Source organism: Anser cygnoides, chromosome 10 (assembly GCF_040182565.1).
Source record: "Anser cygnoides isolate HZ-2024a breed goose chromosome 10, Taihu_goose_T2T_genome, whole genome shotgun sequence".
Taxonomy (NCBI): domain Eukaryota; kingdom Metazoa; phylum Chordata; class Aves; order Anseriformes; family Anatidae; genus Anser; species Anser cygnoides.
The window spans coordinates 8,666,835-8,691,526 of NC_089882.1; the positions used below are offsets into that span (position 1 = coordinate 8,666,835).

Genomic DNA, 24,692 nt, shown 5'->3' on the forward strand with positions numbered 1-24,692 from the left:
AGAACAAAAACTCCCTTCATATCACATAAACATAGAAAACACAGCTGGACACACAACATATCATCTAAAATATCCTCTTTGCCCCAAAGCAGAATCAACCCTACCTAAACCATTCCCAGGCTGCTTGCATGACTGGTCTACTGAACTGAGTGCAGTTAGAGCCACGAATCCTCTCTCCGTTGTGTCGTTACAGTGCCTATCAAAATGAAGCCTCAGTCTCTGCTGGAATCCTGTTGCTATTAATACTTCAATTCCCCTAACAGAGCTTATTTTTAAAAATTACATACGATGTAATGGCTCTGATTTTACAAGTCATCAAAGAACAAGCTTTGCTTTTGATAATCTCTATTTCAAGAAATGTTATAATTTCTGTTTAAGCAGGATTTATTTTTTCCACATATTCTGTTACTGGTTTGGAATCTCAAAATGTATTTTAGTTCCTTGGGGAGAAGCTCTGGCTATCCATCTCTTAACTACTAATCTGTTTTCCCTGTTAAGACAGTTGAGTCTCTCCTCCCTTTAACTTGTCAGCTATACTGATGAGTCATTAATTGCTCCCCCCCCCCCCTTTTTTTTTTTGGAAAAAACTACAGTAGGCTAAAATAAAGCAAGAAGCCTACTGAAGAATTCAATTAACTTTTGGCTTGTTTGGTAATAAATAGTGCAGTATTGTGTTCTGCCACTCTTTATTCTTGTTGTAGTGTCTGGAGATTGCCCAGATGTTTCGTCCTCTGTTTTTTGCCGTGGAAGGCTTTTGCCTCCAGGCTGTGCAGTGCTAGCCTCTGCTCTCCTGACTCTAGTTAATCTGCATGGCTGTCAGAGCTGTCACATGAATGGTGAATCATGGCCTCTCGCTGCAATCACTTCGAGCCCTGGGGAGCTGCTCAGAGCAGACAGCTGCACAAACCCGCACCCAAGCAAAGTTTCTCCTGGATGAGGATTTTACAAATCAACTTTGAAATAATCGCAAAGCCTGACTGACAGGCCCCTGATTTTTAAATAACAGAAATTTGTCAAAAACAAATTGGTTGTCTTTCAAACAGACACCCTGTTTGAGTCTTTTTTTTTTTCTTCCTTTTCCTTTGCTGACTTCCCTACTTCCAAACAACAACTGGATCCGTTTTCTTCTAAACAAACTTGAATTACAAAGGAATGTTGTTCTGCTATACTTAATAGATTTGCACATTTTTCCCTTTCTTCTTTAGTCTTTCCCAGTATAACATATAATCCTTTGCACCTGCAAAAGCTCCACAGACTGCTGACTGCCAAGAATCCACCACGTGACCCTGCTTCCATGACCAGAGATCCTGTGTTTAAAGAGAAAGGAAAATAAAAAGTTATTAAACATTTGAATCTATCTGATCCCCATGTGAGTTAACTCCGAGGATGGGAACTTAAGTGAAAAGCTATTTTTGTGGCATTTTTCAGTGATGTAATAAGTGATTTTTCCCAAGGAACTTGTGTACTTGAACAAGCAGATGGAGTGAGAAAGATGTCTGGAACTGAGGAGGGCTTGAAGCAAATTGCTTTCAGGGATTTCATATGTATGTATTTAAGCCTGTGGCCATGCAACTTTGCAAATATTTTGTGAAATTATTTTCTTTTTGGCAGATAAAACGGTGCAAAGCAAAACACTAAGCGAGAGGGGCAGCATGCGAGAACCAGCATCAGGTCGGCCCAGTACCAAACACCCCCGTGTGAGATGAGCAGCCCCCAGCCCAGTTGGACACGAATCCCGTTTGTTCCCCTGCCTTTCGTAAGCCAGCCCCCCCCCTTGCACTCCCCAAAGAAGCCATCATTAAGAAATTACTCTTATCGCTCCCATTACATTCGGAAGCAGGTGTGTCTGTTTTTCGCTTGGCGTCTTTGGAGACCACACACCCTCCTCCTTGCCACCGCTCCCACACACCGTGCTCCGATCCGTTTAACTCACAGCATCACTTAAACGCACCACCAAGAACAGTGTCTTCCGAAACACAAGTACTAGGAATCATGTCAAACATGCAGTTTGATGGCTCTGATTGAGATCAGCAGCAAAGGCCAAAGCTTGCTGGGAAGATCTGTCATGATGCCAGCTACGGTCACTTTGTTCTCTCCTCCTCCCCTCCCCTCATCACCCTTTTTCCATCTCCTGAAATGCTTTGGAGGAGAGATTTCTGTTTTATGAAGTCAGAAACAGAGCTTAGCAAGAAGGGATGGGATCCATGGCCCTTTGAGGCCTACCACAGAGAAATCAATAATTTTATTTTATAGCTGTGCTGCTATCTCATTCTTTTTAAATCTGTATTACTCCTATACTATAAAACTTTCTAGAAAGCAACCCGATAGCTTCGGAGGCTGAGATACTGCTCTCAGGCTCCCGGTCTGCAATACAGCCACACTCCACTGGGGCACGAGAGCTCATTTCCTTCATTTGCTGACTCTTCATTTAACACGCTGTCCTTGTGACTCGCTTCTTCCAACTTGGCTGGTGGTTATATTTCAGTTGAATGTTTTAAAAATCAAACTGTTCAAGCAACAATGGCCAGCCACAATGTTGTTTGGTATCCTGCCATAGCTAAATAGCTGCAGCTCTGCTTTACGAAAGCACTAAAGGGATTTCAGCCTCTTTAATGCTAGCCATTCTTCTTCCTGGTGTTTTCAGTATGAGTTCCTATTCTGCTGTCACCCACAGCAGAAACTGATTTTCATCTCATAAATAAATAAAAAGGGATTCATAATTCTTCAAACCCAAGAGATGCTTTTCTGGAGTAACTTCCACCCTTTGGACACACAGATTTCTTGCAAGTCAGTCCTGCCGGATGAAGGACACATGCCCCCCTACGACAAAGGGTGCTCTGCTCCAAAGTGTCTAGGTACTGTCAAAGCATAAATCCCATCTTCAAAACCCATTCTCCCAACACTAAAAGCACTTAAGAAACCTCAAATTGAAAGTCAGGGTTTAGAAATGTAACTGCTGCAGCCACTTGACAAAAACAGAATTACTGTATTTTTTCATTAAATGTTCTCCAAACGCACACACATCCATAACTCAACCTGAGAACTCCAAACAGTTTCTTCTGTTAGGCAAAAAACACTATGCAAGATCTGTCGAAGGACGAACAGAAAACAAGCACATCAATAAAGACATTTAGAAGCCTAGCCTGTTCTCAGTCATGATGGGGTTTTGTGTCAATGGTATTGTCCAAAGAGTTGTAAAATGTCTTTCTTATTTGTTGGCATGTGCTTCTGAAATCTAGTTTTTGATAAAGCCTGGCTTCCCAGTACAGTTCTGTACAAAGAGCCTCTGCCAAGCAAGGCAAACTGTGCTGAATTCCCATCCGTTATGCCTGCAAATTGACAATAGGTATTTGCAAGAGTCATGCAACATGGAAAATTATTTAGAAGGGTGGAGCCAGGAACAGTTCAATTAAATTAGGGAAAAGGAGATCTGAGGCTAGAGAACAGGAAGAAAATTCCCCAACAGTGAGGTCTATTGAACAGCAGAGCCAGCCTCCCCAGGGAGGAGAGGAAAGCCCTCTCCTCTGAGTCATTTAAAAATAGACTGGAGAAGGCACTCGAGACTGTACTGTGGGGAATAATCCTGCATTGGCAGGGGCAGGACGAGATGACTTCATGCATTTCTTTCCATCTCTGATTTCGGTGATTCACCCAGAGCTCCAAACCTGAATATGCAGAAGAGCGAGAGAGAAGCAGGGAGAGAGAGGGAAGCCGTAAGGAACAAGTGTCACGAGGCCAAGAGGCCTGGCAGGTCTCTGGTCCAAATTCTTTCTAACCACGCTCGCACCGCGGGCCAAGCTGACGTGCTGAAGGTCATGCATGTTTTCTCTCTCAGTCCACAGAGCATTAATTGACAGGGCTTTACGGTAAGTTGGGCTGGTAACGTCTTCAAAAACACTTGCCTTGGAGCTGCACTGAGCACTGTGTTGATACCACTAATACAGGGCAACGCACAGCGCTATTACAGGCTGTGGATACAGGTAATAATATCACTGCAGAAACAGGGCCTTGTTGGCCTCGTTCCTGAGGAGAAATACATGGCTAACACACCTATCCCCAAACCGCTGGCTGCTGACGGATTGCTAGTTATTTGCAGTGCTGCCTGGCTCGCTCCCCGCCATCCTGGATGGTGCACAAACGCAGAACAGCTTTCCCTCGGTCGCCTCCTGTCCAGCGCGACGAAGCCACGGCCCCGTGTCACGTAGCGGAGCGGTGCCAGCCGCAGGCTCCCCGCTCCCTGGTCAGGGCCTCCGAGGAGGCCGAAGAGCCTGCCCAAGTCCCTCATAAGCCCTGATATTATGCTGCTTTTTCAATACGTGCTCTTCCAATACGAAACACAAACTGGGAACTGCTAGCAACACACTGCAACGGCTTGGTCGGCCTGGTTTCGCCACCACCAGCCAGCTCCTACCTGACGACACTGCGCTTCTCCCGCAGAAGGCAGCAGGAGATAACGAGGCTTTTCCAGGGCCATACCCATTCCCACTAGCTTTCACAGCCTAGGAAAGCAAAATGACAAGGAGCACATTACATGAAAGCAGGCCGCCATGCCAAGCCTGTGTCATGTGTATTCTATTAAGCTGAAGGCTGAATAGAAGACTTTGTTTTCCACTTCAAAGGACCCCATCCCAATCTCTCGCTCTTCCCTTATGAATAACAAATTGGAAATAAATCTTCTGGCTGAAGCACATGGAAACTCGTACAGTTGGGGCCCTCTGCAGCTTCCCAGCTCAATCACATGCTAATTTTTTTGTAAACACGTTTCTGTGATATATATGTAAATCTCCCTGTGCATTGCCGCACCATGTAAAGCAATACAGCGGCTGTGTCCTCGAGGGATCAGCCTCGGCGGGAAGCCTGAATGCAGATCTCCAGTTATGCACAGGGATAATGTTTACAGAGAAGGGTCCGGTTTTATACGTGAGCCATGCCTCACGTTTCTTCCTAATGATCCCATTACATACTGTCTCAGAGGCTCATGCCCTCCGCTTCTCACCACAAACATTATTTAGCTGTTTTGATATAGAGAATACAACAGCACTCGGACACCCCGTTTTGCTGGGCATAAGACACATTGGAAAAGTCCCTCTTAGGATATATCCAAGACCTTTCAATCCAAAAAATAAAAATAAAAATAAAAAAAATCACAAAAAGAAAGTTTACCATCTCCTTTAAATACAGGGGGAATTATATGGTGCCCCTGAACGTGTGGCACTGACAAGGCTGCTCGCGTGTTGAGGACACCTGGCCGCAACATGGCCAATAACTTTTTACTCTCTCTCAGAACTCCTTACCTGGGCACATCTGTCATCTCTGCCTTATGTTTGTGGTAAAAGTTTGGGGCAAAGATCAGCCTTCAAAGGCTTCGTGCTCGCAACACCGTTGGGTCTTGGTCTATATTCAGGACACCCTAGCTATGGTGATACTGGGACGGGACAACACTTACATCTCTCTCTCAAACCTGATGACCAGAACAATATCCCAAATGCTGCAAGAGGCACTGCAGACATCGAGACATCTCTGCCTTGGCCTCCCTATTCCTCAGACACTATGAGGCAAGCAGGCCTCATGGCATACTCCAAACTTGAGGCCTGCAGCTGAGTAAATATTACAACTCACTCCAATGATACGCATCTGTAGTATTTCTCTGCACCCCTCTGTTCAACGAGTATTCAACTTTATGATAACAGAAGGGGAAGTTATCTCTCGGAATTAATCACATTGATTTGTGCCTCTGTGTAGTCCTGCAGACTGAGGAAGGAAAGCATATTCACGCTCGCCTTTGCTACTAGGTGTTTTATTTGCAATGTGGCATTCTGCATGGCTGGTCCTTACAGATGCGTGGCACATTAACTGTAGGAGAAGCAAAAATTCGTAAGCAGATTGCAATTTCTAGACGTAAAATCAAAAAGTGCAGAGACAAATGCCATCCCCAGTGAATTTTTATGCGCATATGTGCAGCACATGTGCAGTACATGGGTATATTAATCACGCAGGAAACATGCAAGCCCAAACATGGGAAAAATTCGATGATCTAAGTTAACTGTTGATATAAATGTTGAGACTCCTTTCACACTAATGGAGTTGTACTCACTTACACCAGTGCTGAATTTGGCCCTAGAATTAAACCCACCCAAATCCTAGATAAATTGAGAGAAAGAGAACAAAAGTTGGCCTACACGCAACAGCATATTTTTCATGTTAAAAGCGTTTCATTCCCTTTCTATCCCCATATAATACTGCATTGATGTCTGCGACCCATTTGGATGTAAATCAAAATGGATGTGCTAAAAGCCTGCTTAAATAAAATGTCTTCGAAACACTGTTCCCATGGCAAGGCAGAACATAATATACCAGCCACACTCAGTTTCCATGGCACAAAGGGCCATCTATGTGGCTGGGAAGGAAAATGCAATTCTAAGAAATCACTTCAAAGCTAGGCCAGCTTTCCTTCAGCACATGCACCGCTACTACCTGCTAGTAAATGTGGGTTTCATGCAGGCTTGGGTAAATAAGTTACATGGAAGAATTTTAAGGGTTTTTTAAGATTCTTCAGCAAGAACAAAGTGTCTGAGTCAAACGGTGAGCCCTTTGCATCGATTGTTTCTACATTCTACTAAATGTCCCCAAACACCACTGGCAAACTCCGACTTGCAGAGAACTGCTTGTGGTCTAGGCATGACCAAGAGCATCACAATCTGGCTCTGTATCTACACACTGCACAAGCCTGTTTTATTTCTATGTTTTAAATGCTGCATTGATGATCCAAGGCCATCTGACTTTCTCAAACGTGTCTGCAGTGCTCTAAGTGAGGATTGCATTTGTTTCTTTCTCTTCGGTGCAGATGGTGCATAGCATTCCTTCGACTGTGCTTAAAGACTGTGTGAATGACACTTATTGTGCCACTAATAAAGCGAGGGCTGTTTGCTGAACAGCTGTTGGGTATATTGTTCTTTTGTGAGAAAAATGCAGCCATTATGCTAATGGCATGCACACGCCGCATTGGCTGCAAGTTACATCACGCCTTGAAACGCTGCCGTGGAAATCTGTTTTCCTGATACAGCACCTAAGCAAATGGCAGACACGTTAGCGTTATTTAACGATTAGGACTTAATCCCTAAATCCGCCCGATCGTTAGTCAAAGATGGAGCGACGCATGGTAGAACACTTACTACACTGCCTGCAAGGAAATGGGTTTAAAGCCGGGCCTGGGTTTCATTTACTCTTGACCTACATGCAGCTGAACGCCGCAGAAAAGAAACACTCAGCTGCTCCTCCAGGAAAAAAAGGAAAGTTGTCACCTTCCTATAGAGCCGGGAAAGCCATTTTAGGCCCACTTTGGCTACATTCCTCTGTTTTCTACTGATTCTGTTAAACGGCAACAGATTTGACTGTAAATTTTAGGAGGGAAATAGCATGTGGTTTATTCTTTCAGTGGTGGAGTTATAAACACGTATTACAGCCAAGGACCCCAGCTGCCCGGGGAGAAGCGTTCTGTAAACTTTTCATTCTTAGTAACTTTAAAAATCAGGTGCAATGAGCTCAGCCATGATCAGAGTCCTCGCCCTCACAGAAAACCCACTGAGCAGTCCTCGCACGGCTTCCTCCAAGGTCTGTCTGCACGGACATCTTTGAGCGGGGCTGAGCCCACCTTGCCACCAGACTTGTTCGCATCCTTTGCTGAACACCAGACCCCACAAGTCAGGCTCTCTGGAGCAGGGAACCAAGGGAAACAGTGCCCCCACACCGATCTATAGTCCAGTCCACCAGATTTCCCAAGCTTTGCTGACTCCCAACACAGGTGCCTTGTGCCTAGGGTGACAGCTGAACCTGGACAGAAAACAAGGGACCTCAGGAGATGCAAGCCCAGTCCCAAGCCTTCTTTCCACCCAGAAAGCAGTTTAGGAACAACACAAGTGCTGTGACCCAACCACCCTCCTCCTACTGCTCAGATTCGGAGCGGCTGGACTCTCCCCGTTCCCTTTATTGCCATGTCCTGCTTATTTCACAGGGTGGAAACGTGCCCGTCTGTACTCTGCAAACAGTTCTCTGCCTGAAGCCATCAAAGCATTCCTCTGCTTGTTCAGGGTCTTACACAGCTATCACATGCCAGCGCAGTCATTAAAAAATCCCACAAGAGAGATCTGCCCATGCATCTCAGCTCCCTCTCTCCAGCTATTGCCTCTCAAGGTGCAACCAAATACATGGCTTTGTAAAACACCTGTCAATTTGGGAGATTTAGAGATTTGAGAAAATTACCTTATGGCTAAAGCCGGTGACAAAAACCATGCGAGTTCACTAGAGCTGCAGAAAGTCTGAGAGCATTGGGTTTTGCCCAGCACTGAGACTAAAAGGGAAATCCTGGCTCCGTCCAGCGCCAGAAAAGCCATACCACCACCTTCAGCACAGTCAGTGCGAGATTTTTATCTCGCCTCGCAGGTCGCAGGGCAGCTGAGCAGCACCATCTGTGACAGCCCTCCCGGAGAGGCTGCCTGTGCAGGAGCAGCATTCGGCAGGGCCAGGTCAGCCTGACCCTGACATTACAAAGTTTTAGCAACCTCCAAGTGTCTCATCTCCGAACTGGATGTGTCTGATGAAAAAGACAAAAGATTGCCAGGATACTGGGTTTGTTTTCCCTCCTTAAAACAAAAACCAACCAAACGAACTAGTAAAACCTTACTTTCCAAGTCTACTCTTTTGAGACCTGTGTCCTCCTGTCCCGCCTGTTCCTTCCCTCACCGACTGCCAGAGCCTTTGCTTCAGACGTACGATACATTTGGTCTATAAAGAGAGCATTCTTCATTTACAGCTGCACTGGCGCAGTTCTTTGTGGCTCTGAAGTGCAGCCAACGTGCAGAAATATAAAACCCAAGAGGACTGAGTCTCATTCCACCTGAGAAGGGTTTGTCTTACACACAGCATTGTTCTCCTAGGGAGCTGATCACTTCCACTCAGCCATAAATAGCAGGCATCCTGGACAAGATGTTGCTCGACTCAAAACTAACCAGCAGTGCTCTATTTCGTATTTTTGTTTTAAACCCTATTTTGTTGGAAAAATAAATAAACAGGTGCCCTGTATTTCTGCAATATGCCCCCTAAAATAACCTATATCTGACCAAACTGCTACAGTGGTGACTGGCCATGGTGTTCCTCCAAGGGCTGGGTTAACACAGAGTGAATGATACTTGAAACACCCCTTCTTTTCCTGAACTTTAAGACTTTAAAACCGTTTTAGCTGTACGACTTGGGCTAACGAGACAGAGCAGCACTACACAGCTCACTCTAACAGAGAATTACAATGTCTGTCCCGACAGCTGACATATCACAGTACAGTTTCCGTCTCCCCCTTTGGTTTTCATCAATAATCTGTACCTAAGTAGAAATATGAAAAAATGAAGAAATGGGAAGGGAAAGGACATTAAGCATGTTTTATAGCAGTGGATGCTACCTATATTTATATATATATATAGAAGTTGTTGTTTTTGTTTTTAAATGAAAATTGCTTGTGTCTTTACTGCTATTCCTTGAGGCACTGTGATGTAAGAACTGAGTCTATTAACTGTTTTGGATTTGTATGGTCAGCTGGGTAACTGGGAACAAACCTGCATTTGAAGCAACATCTATTTCCTGCTACGTTCTGTAATACCCCTTTGTCAGTACCAACCGCGTAAGCAGCCTGATGGTTCAGTGACCCATACAGCGCTCTGTCCTTTTCCTACCTTACTTTCCACCAGTGCATGGCACGCAAGTTTACTCTCACACGGGACAGCTGGCCCACATTCACAGACACAAGAAAACTGTGCATGCAAACTACATGGCTAAAGCCAGCTGGAAGCAAAAAGAATAACCACAGCAGCCTAGAGCAAGGCAGATAGAGAAAATGGGATACAGGAACACCTGATTTGCTGCCTACAAAGCCTTTATTAAGCTTCTTTAAGCTTAACACCCTGCTGCTGGCCTTAGCCAGCACATATGTGAAGGAAAAGGAAACTGTTCTTCCATGTGCTCCACTAACTTTACAGAGGAAAGAGAATTTTCATCATTTTTATGGTCACTAGCTTGTTTGGGGAATTCTAAGACTGAGCCTATCATCCATCGGTTTGTGTGATTTTGTATTAATGGCTTTAAAAGTCACCCAGCCACACCACTTGTTCTGCGGATGATCCGCACACATCATGCATACAAAGCTACTCCCGCATTTACTTTCTCAAGTAACCTCATTGATATAGTGCAGAGAAGTCCCTCAGACATTAAGTTACCAACAACTTCACTTAACTCTGGTATATTTAGGCTTTGCACCTTTTACCTCTTGTCCTCTACACTATTATTGCTTCTTAATTCCTGTCTCTTCGTGCTCCCTTCAAAGTACCCATGAGAAGCCCTGCGCTGAATCACGCTGCTATTGATGCTACCAGCCACATCTTGCCAGCTGCTGGGGCCATCGTGATTTTTCTCCTTTGTTTTACTGCCACAGTAAATTTTTTTAAAGAGCTGTATGTTTTCTGCCATCACTGCCTGGCTTTGATGTGACAAACCTTGAGCTCTCTCCATGTGCTAAGCCAAAGTGACTGAAGCATGCAAGATTGATTTCTGCAGATTTCTGCTCTTGGTTCCACAGGCAGAAGAATATATTGCAACCGGTCCAAAGAACAAACTAAACCAGTTTTGTTTCTTTTCAAACCTGCACCGACCTCTTTAGATTAAACCTGATGCCTCTCATCCTAAGGGACTCACTGCTGGAGCCAGCTAAATTCAAACTGTCTTCTTTAACCTGAAATTTAAACAATACATTTTAGAGCTGCAGCTACATGGATGTTAGTTAAAACAACTGTGTTCTGAAAACAACTCCACTATGGCGCTGTTTTATGTGGTTTTGGAGAGAACGCTGCACTTTTTCTCTTTAAGTACTGCCATCTCTAGCTCCCAGCTGAGCCTGCTGCACTAACAACTGGAGGTCATGCCAGCATCGCTCCGACGAGTTTACACAAAGCGGTTCCTAGACACTGGCAGGAAAACAGATTCCTAATAAGGCAGCCAGAACTACCCTGCGCAGGGGGATGATACCCAGACACTGCAGCAGGCTGAGCTCATGGAGCACCTGCAGAGCCCGCAGCAACTTACAGCTCTATTATATGAAAGCTCCTGATGTATTTCAGGCTTCTCCTACCTGTGGACTCCCCTTGAATTTGCCTCCCTGCGGCCTCTAAATGCTCACGGTCCCACTGCGGGCTCTTCCCCCAGAACCACCCCAGCCACTGACACAAAGCGAGATACAAGCGGCGGTCCCAGACAAGCATACAAAGACTGAGGAGACCATAGGCACTCCTTCCTAATTCAAAGCAGCAAGGGGCAAAGAAGACTACCACCAGCTCCTGTCCTCCCCAGTACTTGTTCCCACTTCGGGTCTCATTGCCAGGCTTTCTCGGCAGTCCAGCACCCTTATCAGGGAGAACATGACTCGCTTTCCAGCTCCCCTCTTATAAATGCTGTATTTTGCTACAATGCTTTTAACGATCTGCTCTAATTTTCTGTGTTTCCAACCCAGGATCTCAAAGCACCTGAAAAGCCCTGACTTTCCCTCATCATTCTGCAGTGAGGACCACACCAGTGTCACCATTTAAAGGAAAACCAGAGGGATAGAGAAATTACACAACTTCAAATTCAACTCCGTGCTCAGAAAAATACACAGTGACTTTCCACGATAAACAAAGCAAGCAGCTGGTGGGAGAACAGTGCATCGTTCTGAAAGACTGCACTATTAAAATATCATCCAGTTGACACCTTCTTTAAATGACCTTTGAAATAACGTATATACAAGCCAATCAAAATAGTGTGTCAGTGATGTACCGAGAGTTTCTCCCTGTCCACAGAAACAGGTTCCATCAGTCTGCTCTGTATCGTTTGCAATTTCCTGTTACCTTGAAGAGTGAAACACTAGAACAGTTAAAATAAAAACAGAATAAAATAAAATAAATCACACAACACAGATAGTTCCCACTCTACTGCAAACAACAAAAACAGCTAGGGCAGCAAATAAGACTCCTGGCATGCCAGGGAGTAAAATGTAGACTGCATGCCACATATTGATGGTTAGGTGTTCCCTGTTATTTTTCAAATATCCAAGCAAATGATCTTCACATGCACAAGTAGGGTGGTACATGCTTATTGATTCTTGGATGCGCCCATAATTGTGATAATCAAGTTAAATAAGTTACCGTGGATAGCCTTTGTGAGTTGTATAACTTATATTTGTATCATTAAAGAGGACTTACCTTTAAGGCCTCCCAGAGGGGAAATTGTACCAGAGAGAAAGGAATCTGCAGAGGTGGGAAACAAAAACAACAACATAACGTTATGAAAGCAAATTAGGTTGGCGTGTTCCTTGACTGGCTAAATTAGGAACAGTTATTGTTCACTCCGTGAACTGCAGCTTATTGCATTTGCAAATCTTTAAGGACACTTTATGTAGGCTGCCATTAAACGACTGGTTTCACTAAAGCAGTTTTACTTTGTTTATCACATTCCCTGCTGAGAGGTTAATGTATTGTTACCAGGGTGGCCTAGAAGAGCAATAAGCAGCATGATCTAGTGCAGGGACATTCTTGGTTTGATGCTCAGCCAAGAAAGCCATAAGGATGGTTCAAGTAACACGCTCCCAAGGCCAGGAACACAGCCTGTCAAAAAACCATCTTCAGTAACACACTCTCACAAACGCCGAGCTGAAAAGAGCTGTGCTCTAACCGGGGCTTTGCAGGTCGGGTATCAGCTGCAGAGAGAAACTTTTCTGAACATCTCCCCGTGATCTCACATTAACACGCTCCCTTGAGAACTAAAAGCAGGTAGAGAAGAGGTAGCAAGCCCACCAAAGCCCAAAGGGAGAAGCTTGATGTTTCCCTTCTCATCAGTGGACATAAGAGGTTCTTCTGTCCAATACCCTGTACCTCTACCTAAGCTCATTCCTTCTGCCATGTGTCCCCAGCAGTGCCCGTGCATTTCCAGCTCTGTTACAGATTTTGCCCTGATAAATGTCTTGTGAACCAACTCAACACACGGGAAACAAGCAAACATCCTTCTTCCTCAGTTCTGTAGGCTGTGGAGGGCCAACACATGTAATAAGTTGGTTTTTTCCACGATCAGACTGAATCCTTGCAACAGGAGAAATCACTTTTCAAGGTTTTGCATTTCCATATAGCTTCCTTCTCCTCCGGTCTCCCACCTGGGCTCTTCTGGCTCTTCCTCCTGCCCACCACCCTGAGAAGCCCTGTTCAACATCCATCTCTGGCACTGACTCTGCCTTTGCTATCTCCAGCCCAGGATGCCCATCTCAAGACTTTTCAGAGGAAGAACTCCCTATGACAATACCAGCTCATGCCAGAACTGCCCTACAGCTCTAGCTGCAGGTCTGGTTTGCCCCTTGCTCACTGCTCGTGCAGTACCTGCTCTGCTTCAACAGCCAGTCAGCCCCAGTTTCAAACCTTCTTTCAAATATCTAATTTCTTCTCCTATGTGCATCTTCCTTCCCCAAACATGATGCAGGCTGAGTTAGTTTCCTCCCTTCTTCAGGTTTTGTAGTTCGTGCATCATTTTATTAGCCTCAGAAAGCACTTACACACCTTTCGCCATAAAAAGTAGAAGACAGTCAAAATGCGTCATAGTTAACACATACATCTTTGCTCTTTGTAAGATGAGTAATGTCAGGTTAAAACCATTCACTACAGAGAAATGAACAGCTTATTAAATCTAAATTCTAGCTTCACAAAGGAATCTGAAATGGTACACCTATCTAACAACACAGGAGTTAGAGAGTATTGTCTCCTTCGCTGTGTTGCAACTAATGATTAATAAATGAGTCTATTAAGTTAATCTGCCAGGCAAAACTAAGCTTGACAGACACCTGCCACAGAAAATTTGTTATCTATTCAGGCAGGAAATGGCAGTGAGAAGAAATCAATGTCATTGCTGTACATTGAGCTGACAAACTGAAATCTCAGAGGAAGTTTGTCATCTTGAACAATGAGCAATATCCCTGGTGGCAGCTCAAAACCCCACAATAAAGGTCAGACATGGCTCTTATTTATCAGGGCCTTGAAACTCTAGTGGAGCAATTAAATTTTGTTTTTAATACTGGGTGAAAAAGTCCAGCTATTTGACAGTAATGTGTGGTAATGTATTTATGAGAAGATATATGTATATCCACATGCTGCTGCATCATTGTTGAATTGGAGTTAAATGGCATGATTTCCTTGCAATGTGAAATGAAAAGCAACAGAATATTCTATTATCTAGGCCAAAAAATAGAAAAAAGAGAAACAATACCCACTACATTTGCTTCAAATTTGTTAAAAAAGAGAAAAGGAAATGCTCTATATTCAGCTGTGCACCAAACAAAACAAGCTTTCAAAGGCAGACTCAAAGTTTTGCTTTTTTATACTTGAGAACGAGCGGCAAAATTATGCAGCTGTTAATAAGACAACAAGAGAAGCTTTTGACAGAACCCCCTTTTTATCTCCAGAGCTAGCTAGAAACATTTCAGTCAGAGAGGAGAGTTGTTCATGACGGCTGTTTGATTTCTGGCATCAGCGGTGTTTGCTTTCTGTGTCCTGCTCAGTGGGAATCGGAACTGGACAGGGATTATCGGTTTCACCTCCCCGTGCGCCCCACAAGCTGCAGGCTTCCAAAATGCCTGGGAAGGTTTCGGATGTAGGTCAGTGGGATCCGCACAGCCACGGGGCTCCCTCCTAAACTGCCGGCAGGATAGGGGACTAATCATTCATAAATCACACTTCAACGGAATTTGAAAACTCGAAAAAAATGAGCGAAGAAGCACCACAAGCAAAGACAGAGGTACCTCTGCCTGCACCAAGAAGACTCTAGCCGGAGATGTTCTCCACTCCTTACAAAGTCTCCATTCCAGCCTGTTTGACAACACCCTCCTTTAAAAACAAAACCCACACAAGCGATTTCACGGGGAGTGGAACTAAGAGGAGCCTGGCTTCCTGCAGATTTGGTTTTTGTCACCAGATTCTCTGAAGCCAAGTCATTTACAAGCCACTTCAGTGATCATCCCGTGCCTTCGACCTCCATCACTTTTCTCTCGACCTCTATTCCCCAGCACAACTGCAGGTTCGGTTCGTGTGGCAAGCCTTCCCTCCACCCCCCATCGCTTCTCTTCTCCCCTCGCACGCCTATGTTCAAGAAGCTTAAAGGAAGTTAAATGGATGTCCCTCTCTCTCTGCCCCATTTCTGTGGCCAACCCGTCCAAGGGCAGGCAGGAAGGCAGGAGCCGCGCGCGCTGCTGCTGCTCGTGTGCGCATACACCCTGTTTGCATAAGCCTTGTTTCCCTAAGAAACCAGACTAAACAGCCCACACCCAAAAGCAGGATTAATATATGCAAAAAGAAATATCTCTGCGAGGGGAGCGAATCCAGCAATCGAAAATCCTTCGGATGCCTTTCATCCCTTGTTCCTCTAGGATAGACGTGACAAAATCGCTCGTTTTGAGACGCTTCTCAATCCGAGCATTTACAGCGTTTTCCGTTTGATTCCTTTTAGCTTTTAAAAAGAAAAGCTCTTCAGCAATGAAGAGAATCACACCCTGCCAGGCAGCGATATTTATGCCTGAAATAGGCTAAGGCAACAATAAAAATGTGGTCCACACATGTGGCTAACTTTCTGCCAGCAAATATGAAACCCTGGCGAGCTTCACCAACCTCTCATTCGACGTTAATATAAAATAGACAGAGAGTACCAGTTCTCATGTCTGGCCTAACGTTATATAACTGTGCTGTTTGTTCAACAGAGTCAAATCTTACACCAAAAGGGGGGAAAAAAAAAAAAGTTTAAAGCTCCCAAACAGCTGTAAATCATTATTCTAAAATGTTTTATAGGTTAGTGAAATTGTCAGTTACTCTGGTCCCTGTGTTCCTTAGCACTTGATAGCTAACAACGTAATAAATGTTGCAGATTCTTTCTTGTAGTTTCACTCAATTCCTCTGATACAGGTTTTTTTAAAGATATTTTTAATAAATTACTCGTAGAAAGAGTTACGCTTCACAGCTAGAGCAACAGAGATCTCCACTTCTAAAAAACCACCAGCCTGCAAGTACTGAAGATCTATCACAGAGCAAAAGAAGTCCTACCAAATACTGCTTAAGTAAGAGAAATTTAAGGAGGAGCTTAAAACTAGCATCCATAGAGATGCATAAATACTGAAAACTGGTAGTGGCAATAATCTTTGTAACCAAAACGCACCATTTTTATGTAATTCAAGATTCCCTCTTTCGGTATCTGACACTAAACTGCAAGCTGATACTGTCCAGAAGGAAAGAGAGCAGCCAGAGAACAAGGAGAGCATGCTGAAGGATGGGCAATGAGAAGAGAGTGGGAGGGAGAACTGGGGGAGGGGGAGAAAAGAAAAAAAAAAATAAAAACCTCATCAGCCCCTTCAAAACTGGGATTCCCTACAAAATATGAGAATTCTTTCACATAAAGAGGAAACAGATGTCCATGGCTGGAATTTGCATGTGGCTTTATTCTCTTCTCGGATACAATAAAACTACTCTTCTTCTCATCCTCCGAGCTAGAAATTAAACAGTGGCATGTCATGCAGAGTCCAGCTGTGCTTTCTACCTCCAACCTTTATTAGCAATATATTTAAAAAGAAGAAGAAAACAGAGACAGAAAGAAAGGGAGAAACTAGAAAAGCATAAGGAATGAAAAACTATGTGGTATGTGTTCTCAAAACAATATAAAACCTACAGATGTTCTTACTAATCTGTGGCACATGTTTGTTTATTCAGGTTTTCGCTGTCTCCAGTTCAGCGGGGCCTTGCTCTCCAGAGCTATCTGTTTTTACAAACGTTAGAGTAAATACTGGAGGAGAGATTGGCATAAACAGCCAGCGAAGGAAACAGGCTCACCTTGTAAGGGCTTTCTCAAAGCCCCTGAACGTGCACCTCCGTCCCAGAAACGCTCTCACCAATACCAGTTCCCTATATTAACAGCGATGGGAGGAAAGCCAGTGGTTATTGAAGAGCATTTTGACAGTCCCCATATCACAAAGGCCAATGGCAAGAACATCTGCTCATTTCAAGAGTGTTCTGCAGTCACCACCGAGTATTTCTCAGACTTGCACCTAATCTGTCACTGGTGAGCACTTTCACGAGGCTCACAGAGATGCTATCATTGTCAAAACCTGGATTTATTAGGAGCACTCCACCACAGCGTCTGAGCTGCAGGTGTCAAACTGTGGCTTCCCCACTGCAATTACAAAGAAAAGTCCGTCAACCCAACAACCCACGTCTGAGAATGAAAAAATAAAACATTTTCCAAGGATACATAAACTACACATTTCGGAAGATCTATCTTTCATTCTCTTAAGTCCCTTCTACATTCCTTGTTTATTTTTATATCAACTTCTTTTTTAAAAATTGGTTCTTCCCAAATAGGTTCAAGTTACAGGAGAGCAGAACAACCCTGTCTGCTCACTGGAGTTAACACCAAAATATTTCAGTTAATAATTGCAGCAGATCTACTTCAATATCTTGTCCCCTTCAAATTCCTACCACGCTTGCCCGGTACATCTGGGTTATGATAAACTGGCGTTCCAACTCTAAATACACTTTCCTCATAATGGGATTTGAACGGATAGCATGAAATGAGGTAAGCCTCTCCCTCGGTCATGTCAGAGGTCACGGCAATAGACATGGTTATATATAGTGTGGTATAAAGACCTGCAGCTTTCCACGGCACTGCCTACAGGTGGAGATGTGGAGGAGCTCGGCGGAGCCATCTTCTGTGCTATCCTGAAGTTGACAAAGTCAACTGATCTTCTTGCAAAGCTTCAGTGAATGCTGCCTCCCAAATCCTGCTTGATTAATTGCAGACTCCACAAGGAGCCTAATGAAAGTAATTTGTAATCCTAACATGAATGAAAGGCTGTCAGAGCCATCAGCCGTGTTCCTGCAGCTCTGAGAGATGAAAGGAGTGAGCATGGTGAAAGAACGGACAAGTTTATATGTTAAAAAAACTGACGTAGGGCTCTGTTAATAAACACTGATGCAATTAGAAACAAAAGTCTTCAAGCAAATGACAACACGGGTATAATAACCACTAGAGATCTTCTCTTGGCTGAATTTCTCAACGAGAAGCATTGAAATGCGATTTCCACATATGGTGCCTTCCTATAAAACTGCAAAACTCAAAGAGTGGTGGGACCCTAGGGGAAATCAGGGCCATCGGAGGTAAAACTCTCAAGCTCCATTTGCAACACCAACTCTTCACGCTGGACGTGTGGCCCTGCAGCCCCGGCAGGAGCAAAGGAACAGCATTTAGAAACACCAGTCCTTACAGTGGCAAGAGTGACGTTATAACAGAGGTTTTAGCTGATGCATCAGCAGTAACCTGAGCTAATCTGCAATTCCCTCATTTTCAAGCAAATAACATTAACCCTGCCTGAGCTGTGAGCTCTGAATGGGGAGAAATACAAAATTCCTGAATTATAATCATTATTCTGATTTAAACATCTACTGAGCCTCAAATAAATATTTGCACCTTGCTTCCTCTGGTCCTCCAGCTCTAAAACCAAAATATTTCCACTTGTACCTGGGCTATGTGAATGCCTGGAAGTAAATTCTTTCTGAGACAAAACATTATACACCCCATAGAGCTGCTTTATTTGGTCGCAAGCCTTTATCCGTGATGTCTTTTGGACCCGTGTGACTGAACTTCCCATACAACAGGGTTTTCTTTTAAGCAGCACTGCACACTTGTTGTAACAGCAACACAAAAAGGGCATTATGTAGAAACAGAAGAGTAGGTACGTTTTTGTAAAAGGAAAATGCTATCCAATTTTCCCTCCACTACAGAAAGGGTTGATGATACAAAAAAAAAAAGCTTTTCTGGAGAGGCAATGTTGATTAGGGAAGGAGGAAGACACAGTCAGAGATCTGGCATAACTGCACGTTCCCAGCACATGGGAAAAAGGGAAGCAGTGAGGCAGATGCACAAACTCAATGCAAGATGGATTGATTTAAAAGAGCCTGATGATCACAGAGCACTAACTTTTCACACGCGTGAGACAGACCATCAGCTAGCTATTGAAGGCTCCTTCCTCAAAGAAACAACATTAATAGCCTTCAAAACCCCTTTTGCACCAGCCCCTTGCTTTGCTGGGGAGATGGGATAACTGTTAGAAATTGTATAATGCTGGCACTAAGTTGGTCTTATCGGACTTCTGCAAGAGCTGGACTGACCAGGCTCTGAACAGACAAATAATATCCACATTCTCCCATCCTCCAACAAACCAGCACTAAAGGAGATGCCCGTTTTGCTGTTCCTTCTTGAAAACATACAACACAACCCACCACGAGCAAATGAGTGTGCTAGCATCAATTTGTACATGCTGCTTTCAAGGCGCAGATAAAAATCTTGTAGGATAAAAGATGAGTTTAGCAGCTCTAGAAGAATGAAGGTATTGTTTAACAGGAAGCAGATGTATGTCAGATGGCAAACTCATTAAAGTGTCCCATCGTTAAAGGAAACAGGATAACAATGAGCCATCTGAAAAAACCTGAACTGATCAGGAAATATACAAGCCGCAGCTAATCTCCTATTTATTGGTAGGTAATGCCTTTAAGTCATGCACATGCATTGAGTTTAGGACCATGAAGGACTAATCTTTGTTCTCATGAAAAAAAAACGTACGAGCAGAGCTCTGGAGCATGGGGCACAGCGTTTCTGCAAAAGCCTTCTGAGGAAAAACCCCAGCATTTGGAGAAGCTATTACATAAATCCGTGGGCGCACACACACGCATGCTTGTGTGCTGCTGTCAGTGGAACACGTCGGTGCCGTAACTCTGAAGGTATGCTAATGTATATTTTACATACACGTAACATTTTTAATGTAAATATAATTTCAAAAGTGTCTTACAAAAGGCAACTATCAAGCGAGACCCTCCAAGTACAAATAACAAAACCTAATTCCAGACAAACTACTTACAGAATGCCCTGACTGACAGATTTTCAGTATCACGGAGTTGCACATGAGAATTTTGAGTGAGATACGAGGACCTGGGCAGGGAATTACACCAGCAGCATGTCTGATTCATAAGGCAGGTGGATCTGGGGAGAGGGGTGAGAGCATTGCTTCATCCAGCAAATATTCCATCAAACAAACTTGACAACAGTGCAGCTGTAATTGCACTGACATCAGCAGAGGAACTCTTGTCCTCAGAGTAACAGCTACAAAGAACTAACAGGCTGGAAAGAAACATGTGTTTCTCCCTCCCTGGACCTATCTCAGTCTCTAGCAGTTTTGTTAGAAATGTCTTGTTACTACATTGTGATTACAAATATAACATAGAAGCTCTTTATTGATATATTAAACACACGTCTCTCACCAGGAGATTTCGGTATGTCACTGAAAGCAACTCCATGGGAAAACCCACATCTTCCTCTGCACACAGGCCTGATCCAAAGGTCATCCAAATTGCTGGGAAATTTGTACATGTGGCTTCAATAGGCTTTGGATCAGGATTCACGCTCAAGCTGGAGAGCAGAGGAGAGCCAATGCAAGGGTTCTGGTACACGGCACAAGGACCAGCACGTTCAGATGCCACCGCATCCTCAGGATGCAGAGAGTCAGACTCGTGGTGTCACCAGGAGCCAGGGATGTGCTCTTGCTAACCTGTTAAACAGCAACTGCTGCAAATTCCCTGCTTGTACAGAAAGAGGTAGCCCTGCTAGTAGCTACATCTGAGCCCCAACTGTGAACATCTCCACACAACTTAAAGTCCCAATAAAATCAATGTAAGCTAAGCATATTCTTCTGACTGTTCTACCAAATACAAACGTTGGTGTTTGATCTGGTAACAGTACTGCCTATTTTTGTAGGAAAACAATAAAAAGTAAAAAAGAAGGAAAAAAAAAGAGCAGAACCAAACGAGTAACAACACGTTGCTATAAACAAAACACCCATAGATAAGTATGAGAAAATTATTCCATTTGTTATACCAAAGACTAACTCCTAGAGAAGAACAACCCCTCTCCTTGAATAACTTCTCCGTGCAGTGTATGACCCATACAGCACCGCGTATATATCTCACACCATTATCTCCATCATGTGGCTGAGAGAAAAAATGCAGATTGATATTGTTTAGGAAATGCTACTCATGTAAAGATATTTTATTTATCTTACACATTTGTGTGTAGGCATGTTCCAAACGTTGGGGCTCTCTCACAAAACGGGGCATGGCTAGGCTTTATCCTGTGCCTGCTGGTGCACCGCGGACCACGGTGAAGGAGGAGGCGGCCTTGTCCTGCAAAGTGCTGACAGTCGCTGGGGCAGCACCAGCGGGTGCCAACGAAATGAAATGAAGAGGAAACGGGAAGCTGCGGCAGGCCAGAGCGAGCGGGCAGCTAAGGGCAGCCTGCACAGGCAGCCAGCACCCGTAGGGCTGAAGATCTGCCCTTCACAAACTCCTTGAAGGAGTTCCCCACCTGCGTTCTCTGCCGGCGTTAGCTCACTAGCCATCAATTCTGCAAAGCACTGAAACACGTACCTAATACCCCTACGATATAATACCCTTACGACAGCGGTTTCTTCTAGCATTTATGTCCTAAGGCATGAGCTGTCCTGAGCTGCAGCTGCAGTTCCACAAACTTCAGTCTGATTCCACCTTACAGAAGAACCATTAAGGTGAGCTGAAAAACCCCAACAGGCGTCCAATCAAACCCAAGCGAGTACTTAAACAAAGCACATACAAATACAGCAAGGATGGTCCCATTTTATTTATTTTTTTTTACCCTCTATAATTCCTTCTGTCAGTCTAACCAACCCTGCTGGCCCCGTGGCTATTTAAACAAGAAGCCCCCCAGCCGCAGCAGACCACGGTGCCGGTGCAGGGGGAGAGCTGCTCGGCTCCTGCCGCAGCATCGCTTCGCCCAGCAGCTGCGGACGGCACCGCGGGGGCCTCCTGGAGCTCGCTGCCTGCCCAGGTGTGGACACGCAGAGCCGTGCACGGCCGTGGGGCCCCTGGGCAAGCCGTCAGGCTGCCGCAGCCCCCGCCTTCCTGCTGCCAGCGGCTGGGGAAAAGCTTTAGGCTGTGAACAAAACGCAGCGTGCGAGGAGGGGCTGCTACAGAATCCTCCGCGGGCACCCTCAAAGCAGCCTAACCCTGCTCGCACAACTCGGCACAGCCACCACGAGACCCGTGGAAATAAAACACCGTTCTCAAGCATCACTCTCAATGATTTAATTTGTTTACAGAGAAGAGGCTTTCGCCGTACGCAGGCGAATTCGTTTGCTTGTCTTTAGGCGGCCACCTTATTTCCGTTTGCCTTGAGGGTCCCTCGGAACCACAAGGCTGAGTCGTAAAACAACCCAAAGGTGTCTCACGCAGCCAGCTGGACACGAGCAGTGTGTCTGGCTACAGGGGCCGGCAGGAGCACGGGTGCTTTGGTGGGCGCACCCTGGATAAGTGGCACAGCTGTACCCCCGCAGGCACCCCCCACAAACCCTCCTTTTCCTCCTGTGCCCACCCTGCAGGGCGTTCACACCCCCCCGCTACAGATCTGGGCCATCTCCTGAGCCCGACACCGGAGCACAGAGCACGACAGCAGCGAACCCTCGCTCTATGAAATTCCCGTTATTGCTGCGATCAGCAAAGTAGACGCTATTAAGCTCCCACTTCACCAGTGTAAATCATCCCCTCCGAGCTTGGCAAAGCACTTAAGCACATGCTTAATTTTAACTACTGCTGAATAGCGAACAACATTTTGCTTTAAAAACACTGAAGGCCAGACCCAAACAAGTTTTTACACTCCTCACTCTTCCTTACGCTCCCAACCTCCCATTAATCTCAAAGCTCCTCCAGAGCTGGAGCTGGGCCAAAGTGTTTTGTTGAACTGACGCCTAAACAAAGTTTTCTGCTAATTTGGTGTTGTAACCAACGTGGTGAATGAGGAGAAAAGCCAAAGAAAATAGTCTAAACTTTTCTGTGGCTCACTCTAGATATACAATAAAGAACTCCAAGTGACCTCGAACACCAAACACGGGATAAGCAAAGGTAACGACACCACTGCAGCTTCCTCCACCAGGTTTTAGCATCACGGCGAGGAGCAGACAAATGCAAGCAGTCAGCGTGACAGCCTGGGCCCCGGGATGGGATCAGATCCCACCAGTTCCAGCACGTTCCTCTCTCAGGCGGCAGGTCTGAGCCCGGCATCTGTTGCACTCATGGGCCCTTTAAGAACCCAACTTCTGCAGAAAACATTGACACCAAAAGGAGAAAGCCAAACTGCACGCCCACTGCAGCACGGCCTCCAGAGGGAAAGGGATGGGAAACGCTGTTCTCACAGCTTTAATTCATTTAGAGGCCACTTCACGTCCAGAAGGTTCCCCTAAGATGATTTCTTTCCCTCATCGGTTTTGCAGCCATGCCAAATGCCCATCAGAGCCAAGGGGCAGGTCTGCCAGCTCCCTGGTGTCACAGGTAGGTCCACGGCATTCCCAGTGCTATGGCTAAGGTCGTGTCGCCTGTTACGGGCTTTGCTCTGTGATACACAGCAACAGAGGGGATTTACGTACGTGTGATTTGAACCACAGCCTCCACAATTGTTTTCCAGATGGAGAACAGAACAGCAGCAATGAAATGATTTTCATGATAACGGTTGGTATTTGACGGGAAAGAATCGAACACAAAAATGTTGGCTGTGGAAACAGCCAGTCTTTCCCTAAGCACAAGGAATCTCCAAAAATTTGTACCTTTCTAGTGGACAGCATTTGAGTATCTGCCTGAGAAACCTGCCCCTAGGTGGGTCTCCAGATCTGCTTCTGTTCCTGCAGCATCCCGCTGCCTTTCTCTAGGTGCCACCCCCAGACCCCATAATAATACCTGCACGACGCTCCTTTCACCCTGAGACTGATCGGGATGGATCTGTCCAAATTAGCTCAACGAAACTGTCGGACAGCTTCTGGAGACAAAGAATGCAGAACCCGATCACAGATGTGGTATCCCTGAAGCAGCACTGCACATACCTGGATGCAACAAACTGGGCAACAGGCAGTGTGTTAAAGAGCAATTAACAAGCAATTTAAGGACCAAAGAGAAGAGGAAAGAAAGGAATGTTATTGCCTAATACAAAGAATAAGCTGGTCTCAAGACAAATGCCTTTTCCAGTGTAACATGATTCACACCCACAATTTTAAATGCTCAGCTACCACGATGCCAGTAAATGACCAGACTTTGTGGTGGTTTGGCTCCTTTTGTGACTGCCCCGTTCCCATTTCATGCCAAGAAGCCAGGTTAAAGGTGGGGAACTGAACGCTGGAAGGATCCTATCCACGTTTCCAGACACTTTATAAGACACACTGGTTAAAAAAAAAATAAGTAAAAAGCAAAGAACTTGTGCCTTTGCATGCAACACGTAGCAGCTCAGTAAGATAAATGACAAAAGCCTTTACCGTGGCAGAATAGTTAAATACAATCACAATAAAATTCCACCTGTCAGCTCCAAAAGCACCCCACATGTAGAATTTACACAAGCTGAACTGGAGCTGGCTCAGGGCATGTCATAACAGTTAGTCATTTCTGCACTGCGCACTGTTAAAATTGGCCTCAAGATGAATTGAGTGCCTGTAAAGGGCACCCATATTTCATGCAAACCAGGACATGCTCAGGGTAGTTGGACTG

General features: G+C 44.9%; 1 protein-coding gene across 5 annotated transcripts in view; it reads right to left on the bottom strand.

Moving 5' to 3' along the window:
- The window catches only part of SLC25A26 (solute carrier family 25 member 26), an 85,515-nt gene that overhangs the window by 12,346 nt on the left and 48,477 nt on the right, over nt 1–24,692 (bottom strand). For 3 of the 5 annotated variants that reach the window (XM_048074825.2, XM_048074819.2, XM_067003456.1), the window contains 2 exons: nt 12,273–12,317; nt 1,238–1,307 (listed from right to left, as the gene is read on the bottom strand). In XM_048074825.2, coding sequence (XP_047930782.2) covers nt 1,238–1,307; nt 12,273–12,317 — 115 coding nt within the window. Of the gene's footprint in view, nt 1–1,237; nt 1,308–10,691; nt 10,772–12,272; nt 12,318–24,692 lie in introns of all 5 variants that reach the window. The other 2 variants (XR_010834044.1, XR_010834043.1) reach the window with 1 other exon arrangement.